The sequence below is a fragment of the Electrona antarctica genome, assembly GCF_951216825.1.
Source record: "Electrona antarctica genome assembly, chromosome: 4".
Classification (NCBI taxonomy): Eukaryota; Metazoa; Chordata; class Actinopteri; order Myctophiformes; family Myctophidae; genus Electrona; species Electrona antarctica.
In genome coordinates this window covers 22,596,525-22,605,604 of record NC_136809.1, presented here as the reverse complement: position 1 = coordinate 22,605,604, position 9,080 = coordinate 22,596,525, and the positions used below count along the sequence as shown (strand labels likewise).

At 41.6% G+C, this 9,080-nt stretch overlaps 1 protein-coding gene across 1 annotated transcript; it reads right to left on the bottom strand.

Moving 5' to 3' along the window:
- Nucleotides 1-3,404: 3,404 nt before the first annotated feature.
- On the bottom strand, nt 3,405-8,969 carry LOC306921716 (methylsterol monooxygenase 1). The gene is made up of 6 exons (XM_079498984.1): nt 8,907-8,969; nt 7,397-7,692; nt 6,869-7,017; nt 6,199-6,325; nt 5,841-5,995; nt 3,405-4,409 (listed from the first exon to the last, which is right to left on the bottom strand). The coding sequence occupies exons 2-6, from the start codon at nt 7,649-7,651 to the stop codon at nt 4,220-4,222; spliced, it is 876 nt and encodes a 291-aa protein (XP_079355110.1). The 5' UTR covers nt 7,652-7,692; nt 8,907-8,969; the 3' UTR covers nt 3,405-4,219.
- Between the last annotated feature and the right edge of the window lie 111 nt (nt 8,970-9,080).

The window sequence follows — 9,080 nt, the reverse complement described above, 5'->3', positions numbered from 1 at the left end:
AAAAAAAAATCATGAACGCAGCATCCTGTTGCTGTCATACTTTGCACATGGTCGTAGCCTTGATCCATCTCTAAGGGGGGATGGGGGGTGAGCAAAAGGGAGGAAGGAGTGGAGGAGAAGTGGGAGATGATGGTGAAGGCCAGAGAAATTATGTATATGGAACAAGGGAGATGTATTGTGTCGATCCTTACTTGTGCAATCTGTAGCTATGGATAGCAACCACAAATGGGCCACAGTACACGTGGTGCAGGCTCAGCAATCGCCTGAAGAAAATCAGGAGGAATATAACCACCGCATCCTCAGGGCGTTTCTCAACAGCACCATTGACAGCATCCTCACGAGCGGCACCACCGCCTGGGAACTGTACCGCCCTCAACTGCAAAGCGCTACAGAGGGGTGGTGAGGAGAGGTGAGCGTCTCTTCCACCAAGGAACACAGCATATTGTGTTACCATTTAGCATGTTAAAAGAAAAATCTCGACTAGGTACAGACTCAGTGTGCACAGTGTGCACAGACCTGTCTCCCTAGAGCAGGGGTTCGCAAACTTTTTTGGCCCAGGTACCCCTTGGGGGGGATAGAATTTTTTCCAGTTACCCCTTCATCCGCAACACCGATAAGCATATTTGCAACCTTACATTTAGATGTCATTGGAACTATTTGTATTCAACACATTTTCACAACATTTATTTAAGATGCTATCTTAGAATAGATGTAGAACTATTTGACAGTGCAGAAACATAATTGCCTTCCTTGCTGCATCAATTAAGCGTCAACGACCATCAGCTGGTCAGTCACAGACACTCATAGCCTCTGCAGCACTAACTGAAAGTGACTGCATGCAGTGTGTTTCATTTCTATCCAAAGAAGGCCCTTGCATGATGGAATATGATTAAGGATGACTGTGATTATGGTAAGCTCACATATCACACATACCATAATTCAATATTCAATTAATTTTTTTTTGCAAATGAATGGCTGGAAAATGGAAATGAAGAGTTTACAACTTTACATAGTACACATAGCACGTGCATACATTTTCCTTAATGATTATATCTGGCTTCTCTAATATTACGGTTATTTTGTATTGGGGGTGGGGATGTCTTGGTATTAGCCTACCAAGACATCAGAGACACATACTTCCCACAGTCTAATTTATGTGATATTCTGGCTTTTCTGCCTTTGTTGATAGTATCAAGTGAAGATGGACAGGGAAGAGGGAGAGAGAGAAGGGGAGAGACATGCAGCAAAGGTCATCATAAACGGGACACAAATACACAACGTGCTGTCCGGCCAAAGGCTATACTGTATGTGGCATGCACCTGGACCACCTGGCCAGCGGGCGCCAGATATTCTAGCTTTCATATATTTTGTTTCGATTGTATTGTTCCACTTTTGCTTTGGCAATGTACACATGTTTTCTCATGCCAATAAAGCCCTTTAAATTGAATTGTTAGCCAAGGCTAAGTGAATCATAAAGGACATTCATATCGCCCAGCCAGGCAAGCAATACTGGAGTATCAGAAGCCATAGCACCAGACCTCTGAATTGTTTTCACCTACTGTAGCAGCAACCATCAGACTATTGGACAAGTGTGATATTGTATGATCTTGCTATTATATGCTAGACATGTTTTCTGATGGATTTATAGCTGAGGCTATGAAAATAGCCAAGAGACCAAATACCTCAACCTTATAAAACTTCACTGGAAAAGTGAGAACTCAAAGTGTTGCAAAAAACCTGAAAGGATTTTGATACAAGACACAAGTTCTTAAAGTATTTCGAAGTTATCTTTAGTTTTTTCTTCAGATCCAGAGTGTGTACAAATGTAAAGAATATAGGAGAGAGAATTCTCCTAAGTGCTCTGAATGTCATCATATCATTTTGCACAAACTGAACATACTGAAAAACATTCAATAGGTTGAAAGGCCCCATCAGAGTAAGGTGTCATCAAGCTGTCCTGGGCGACCGATCGTCTGAATCCTGTTTTCGACTTTAATCACGTTCCGTGATTAGGATTCTTGTTGATGACGCTTTATCTCATAGGGTGAGAGGGTAGGTTTATCCTCATCTTTAAGGGCAAAGTTGTTGTCATGTTGATTTCCATTTAATCTTATTTCCCTTTGGTACAATCTGGAGTGGGCGACAGCTGATAGTGGAATGAATACACACGCAAATATTGATATGACATCACTGGGTGACAGGGCAGTCCTGTTCACCAGATACAAGAAGATTTACAAGGTCTTTTTTAACATAGTAATAAGATGTGAACATAAAATATGAAACAATAAATCATAATGTAAGAAAATACCCATCATTTTCCACCTGCCCGAGGAGCATTTCTGACTTCCATAGTTCCACTGCCAACTATACATGGCAAATGTTTTAATCATGCATATTGGACTTTGAATATTTGATTTGTCTGCGTCTTCCTGTCATTTGACCCGTTCTATATGTTCCTTTCCTCTCTATTCACTCTTCTAGCTCTTACTGAAATTGCAATGTTCAATGTTTCGTGGTTGGACAAAAATCCTCTCTCTCCATCCACTACCATTGACATAACGTGTTTTTCAGTTGCTTCGTATTGATATTCTGTGTGCATTCAATTCTTATTTTAAACTGACAGTAAAAAGGAACATCACAGGTGCAGCATGGTGACTGGGCAAATCATGTTTGTTTTTTTCCAAAAATTACGTTTTATCAAATTCAACATAAACAAGGTGGAAGTTGAACCAGGGTGGAACAAGGCAGAAAGAGCCTGCTGGTTAGTCAGTCAGGACCACAAATTGTGAATTGTCTGATGTGAAAATAAAGTCGGAGCGGCAGAGAATTTTGATATGGCAGCATACACAAGATCACTACACCATTTGTGTTTTGTGAGATTACAGTGGGCAGACACAGGCACAATTATTCGGGGGACATGATATGACATGACATATTACATATGATACGGGGACATACGGTCTCCTATATGGCTCATGAGGCCGTAAAAAATGAATACAAATACATTATTTGGGTCGATGAAGGCAGGCTTTGGCCCATTTCAGTAAATCACCTGAAGGCTGAGATGGAAGTTACTGGACCACCCCATGAACCCACATTCAGATGGGATTGGAATGAGAGCCAACATGGTGGGCCTACGGTGTTGGCTCCACAGGGTGCTCCATCCAGTCACTGCTGGACAGTTCCTGCAGCAGGTGTTGGAGAACAAAAGAAATGACAAAAGACAGACACCACCTTGGAAAATGACGGTTTAGAACACGGCAGCTGTTGGAGCCCTGACAAAGGACATGGACAATAAACAAAAAATCAATACTAAAATAAACCAAACACATTGCAACTGTGATTAATACTGTATAGGTTAAGGAAAGCACAATTCAAGGAACGCACAGTTCAATACGAGGTCTGCTAAGAGGATTGAGATACCCAGAAAATTGTATGTGTGTACAGTCCAGTGGCATATACAATTTACATTCAGGCTTATTTGTGGTTATGCGTTAGCTATGCAGACTGGTTTGCTGTAGGCTACCTTTTGTTTGTTTTGCATTACTAGATTTCATACGAGAACCACATACAGAGTATAATTTAATGGCAGAACTCTACAAACAAAGTCAAACATCTGTTTAGGTTTGTATTTATTCCAGCATGAGAAATACAGTACGTCACAGAACATTTGGATTACTTTTTTTATTATAAAAAACAAACTAAACAAAGTTATGAAATCAGGACGTCCAGCCCAGCAGTTCCCTATAATCTGTTGCTCTTTTCATTTGAATGCAACATCAGCGCACTTAAAACATGCCTGTTTCCCCAACATCTGCTTCCTAAACATAAGACAGCTGAACTGAATCCTCACTACAACATGACTAGCTGATCATAACTCATTTCGAATAGTAAATCACATGGAAAATAAAAAGCTAAAGTGCTTTATGGAATCATTCAGCTCATTTCTCTTCGAGAAAATGGGCCCAGAGGTAAACGGAGGCATTTCACACCATCATGGCTTAAGCACTTCATTCGAGGACAAGGTCATATATGGGATGTGCTCTACAGGGTTTTATTCGTCCAAAAGCCATGGAGAGAAGATAGCAGACCTCAGAAGACAACAAGGCACAGAAATCCAAGAGGGATTCAGGTGCAGTCACACCACCACACTGCTTCTTACAATGTTCAGTCCAGAAGATAGAGTGAGTGAGCGTGTGTGTGTGTGTGTGTGTGTGTTTTACTCCTCCTTCTTGCCCTCCTGTTTGAGCAGGTGATTGTTGTACTGGCTGTTTGTATTTAACAGCCTGTCCCACCAGGTGAATGTGGAGGCATAGTTGCCCACGAAGTTCATGTGGTGGAAGTCATGGAAGCGAGTGCCAGCGTAGAACGGGATGAGATGGAGAGGATTGAGAGGAATTTCATAACCACTGAGAGAGAGAGAGAGAGAGAGAGAGAGAGAGAGAGAGAGAAAGGATGGAAATAACCATTTCTACACATTCTTCTAAAGGTTTCATGACATTAATTTTCATTTATTTTCGTTTTTCTTTTAGATTTTATGACCTCAATTACACCCTGCAATGAAAACAGGCAAAACAGTGAAAACAGTGACATTTGCTGGCAAATCCCATTGACATACAGTATATGGGTTTTGCAGGCTGTGACATCACAAACAGCAGGAAAATCCGAGCCAGAAAACCCCAGACCACAGAAAATCTACTGAATGTTAAAAGTTGAGGGTTTTTAGGTGCAATTGAGCTCAGAAAACCAAAACAAATTACAAAAACTTTTTTTTTATGTCCCAATCCCTTTAAGGTGATGTTGAACATTGGTATAAGGTTGGGTATACAAATATAGAGGGTATGCGCATGCATAAAGTGAGTGTCAAATCGAGTGGCAAAGTGAGTTTAATGTCATTTAATGCATTCAGAACTTTGGATGTACGGTATGGGCTATCAAGGCCAGAAAGTCGTTATTTGACACTTAGTAGGCGTTCCCGCACAACTTCCGGGTATGATATCTGAAGTCACGCGCATAGTCTCTATTGTCAAACATGCTTATCAGTTGCTCCTGTGCCCCGTGAGTGGGGCAAGTGATACATTAGTGGTATTACTAATACCACTAATGTATCTTAAAACTAAATTGGAAATATTTAAGAATGGATTTAAATCAGAATTCTGACAAATTCATTCAAAGTCATGTAGCAATATACAATCAATCTGCTGACTTCTCACCCTCTTGTGGTGGATTCAAGCAATGGCAACTTCTCCACATATTCCCGGATATTGCGGGATAACTCATTGCAATTACATGAGTCACACTTCTAATCATGACAATGTAGCATGCCTACTGCTACAGTGTTAAGTCGAAATGAATGTCATGCAATGAAAGAGCTTGAGGCAGATTAATGTTTTTAGTTGGCAGGTTATTGGTATAGTTATGTTTTCTATTTCTAAACGCTATATTGTAATTTAAATGTTCAAGTTTTATTGTATTGCTTCTTTCTTGTGTTTTTAAATTATACTGCTGCCTGTTGTGTCCCAGGGCTCCCTTGAAAAAGAGATTTTTAATTTCAATGGTTAAATAGAATAACCACACTAGTGGTAACCAGCCATTTAGCCATTTAGAGTTGTTATCTGTTCAGTTGGACTTCATTTACTGTAGACATAGGGCATGTGTCCTATTTGAATGTAATTGAGGAAGACACATGCCCCGTGTCCAAATTAAGTCCAACTGAACACAGGGGATATGTCCTATTTAAATGTAATGGAGGAAGACACTAAACACTTGCAAGCATGCACTCTTTCTATCTCCCCCTCTGTTAAATTCTGGCTAATGAGGATTTCTTTCTCTTCTTTTACCTGTGAACGTCGATGGTCTCTAGGAGACGGAAGGCAACCCAGGCCCACAGCAGCACCACATGGTTACAGAAGATCATGATTCCGATGAAGAAGCCGGCTCCCAGGATCAGAGTCTCGGCCGGGTGTGCGTACTCGGCCTGCATGCCGAATGGAGCCTTGAGGACAGTACACATATAATGGAGGTCACATACTGTCGGTGTTTGTGTTTGTGTGTGTGCATTTGTTTTATTTTGTGGTGCAATATGTATGCGTGTTTGTCCATGTGTATGTGACAGTGTTTGTGTGCAAGTGTATGTAACAAAGAAAAGAGATGGCAATCCAAACTGTGTGAGTGTGGAGTGGATGCATTATTACTCACAGTAAACTCGTGGTGGACCTTGTGGATATATTTGTAGATACGACGGTGGTGCAGCGCCCGATGAAGGAAGTAGTGCCAGGTGTCCTCTACCACAGCACAGCCAAGACACTGAGCCAGCAGGTAGGACCTGAAGGAAGGAGAGAGAGAGAGAATTATTAATGAAATTAAATGAAATGATTACTATATTTACCCAGGGTATCTGGGCTAAGCTCAAGAACTTGTTTCCAGCCAGGCCCTGCTCATAGAACACATTTCATCGTAGTGGTTCAATGCCTTGTTCAAGGGCACTTCAGCGGTGGTAATTTTAACGTGTCGGACCGCTGATTCGAACTGGCGACCTTCCGGTATCAAGACCGCTCCGCTATCCGTTCGGCCACCGCTGCCACACTATAAAGAAGTTTCACTCAGATTCCTAAGCACACTGAGTGCCTTGGAATCTTTTTCTTTGCAATTCTGCATTTTACACCTTTTGGGAATTAAGCAGTACTACTTTGGAAAAACGTTTTTGTCCACACTTTCATCATATTCAATTTTCCTGAAAAAGAAAAAATAACTTTTTTCAATCAATCATATTAAATTATTCTCAAATCTCAGCATTGTGTACTGAATTGTAGCATATCACAACTGATGTGTACTGTATGGTACATATACTGGTGTTATTGCCACTGACCAGCGGGGCATGGAGTCCCAGTCGTAAGGGATGTTGAAGAACTCAGTGAAGTAGTACGTGCCACAGATGAGAGGCAGCTGGATGCAGAAATGATTGAACAGCAACATCTTGAAACACTTCCATTGTTTCTCCCAAGTCTCAGGCTTGTCCTGCATAGGCAAGCAAACACACAAAAACACAAAAGAATATCAGTTGACGGTAGTTAATTAATTTGCACACGTACACAACCATACACTCTAATGCCGAAGTCACATCAGTCACCAGTGGCGGTCAAAAGTTCTACTGTTGCATATTTCCGGCCGCAAAATGGGTGTGTTGCTAAAACATCCACGAAGGTGACATGGACCTTCGTGGCCGCCTCAACGCCCATTGGGAGCACTTATTTGCCACGCATCCTCTTACAGCAGCGAGTCGGTCCTCTCCTCTCCACAGACGATGCACTGAACTTTGAGTTCAGTTCAGTTATTGAGGCATACCAGTACCACTGTTTTTGTGAATTTGGTGTAAATGTCTCTCATACATACACACCTGCTGGATCTTATACTTCTGCATGAAGGGCAGGAACTGGAACAAGAAGCCAGGAAGACAGAACCCGAAGTAGATGAACTCGTGAACGAAGAGCGACCCCCAGGTGGCGATCTGGAACTTGGTGTAGTTGTCCAGCATGTAACCCCAGGCCTGCTTCAGCGGGGGCTGGAAGGGGTTGGGTGGTAACACTGCATCTACGTACTCCACTGCCAGGTACGCAGAGCTCAGGATGTTGGTTGTGCCGTTGACCTCCATGTTGAGAGGTTGATGTAGGGGTGAGTGTGTGAGAGTGAAATCTGGGGGAGACGACTGGAAATCAGTTTCAGTATTTTCGGTGAGACATCGTCTTCTATGACAAAGAATGTAAATTGGGCTTAAAGTCTAAGGTTTTACTTATAAAGCATAATTTATACAGTAGTACCGAGTAGGTGGCGGAGTTCTGACCACAATGTGACCACAATAGTGATTGTAGATCCAGAGTTTGAATCCACAGATTGTAAAGTGGTTCAGTGACCACTGCAAATAGATTTGGCTCCATTTATACACCGTCAGAGTTATATTATTATGGGGGTCCTCAAAAGGTTTGAGAACCACTGCCTTATTTTATAGTATAGTATAATACCTAGTTTTGTCTGGTGTCGGGGGGAAATGTGTAATGTAGAATGCATGTTCCAATGCTCTGTTAATGTCCTATTGTAAGTGCTCTCTGTCTGTCCAAGTGTCAGTAATGCTGATTCAATATTGTTCTACATTGGTCTGTACTATACTGTACTGTAATGCATACCAGAGCCGTTTCCTGGGCAGGGTAGGCTATATTATAATATATTAAGAAATTCTATTTCTAGCTATCAACTATTTTATTGTAATTTGTTATACATAAGTCCTAAGATTTATGTATACCGGTATGCTGACATACATGCACCTGTATCATGTCAAAAGCACATATCCAACTAGCTCTGGTCCATAGCCTTACTGCTCTTGTTGCGACGGCATTTAGAGCTATGGACCAGACTCAGAGCTAACATCCAAGTTGATCGAACTATTGAAAAGCATTCTTTCACACAGCTGTAGGCTACTCCACAAAATGATCTGACAGGATCGACTGTGTACACCATTAAAATATTCCATAATTATATAACTGTTACTGTAGGCTACTGTCTTACATTACGATGGGCAACAATAGTCCTTTCTCTTTTGTGTCTGACAAGAGAATAACGCATATTAAACATCTAATTAGCTTAAGCTTTAACGCAATGTTTCTCGTTTCCCCGTTATTCTGTGGAGATCTGTCAAGAACTCACAACTTATTTACAAATAATAATAATACATTATTCAGTGATATATCACTTTACAGGCCGACCTTTGCAGTAAAGTAGGCTGTACGACCAAGCGCCCGATTAAGCTCTTCCTGTGTCATAGAGCAACAATCACGCCATCTAAAATATTCCTGCATCAAAGCAATATTCAATTAAATTCATTATTTTAGCGCAATAAACCCGTAGATTCTCACCTTGCAGCGGGTCTGTTCCGTGTACCTGGTAGCGAGAGAGGTACCGAGCGCGTGAACTAGAAGTACAGTAATATTCCCGATTCTGATTGGACCAGAGGGGAGGAGACTGACGTCGGGGGGCCGAACGGTAGCGCTGATTGGCCCACGGTATGGAGTGATGATAGTGAGCAGAGA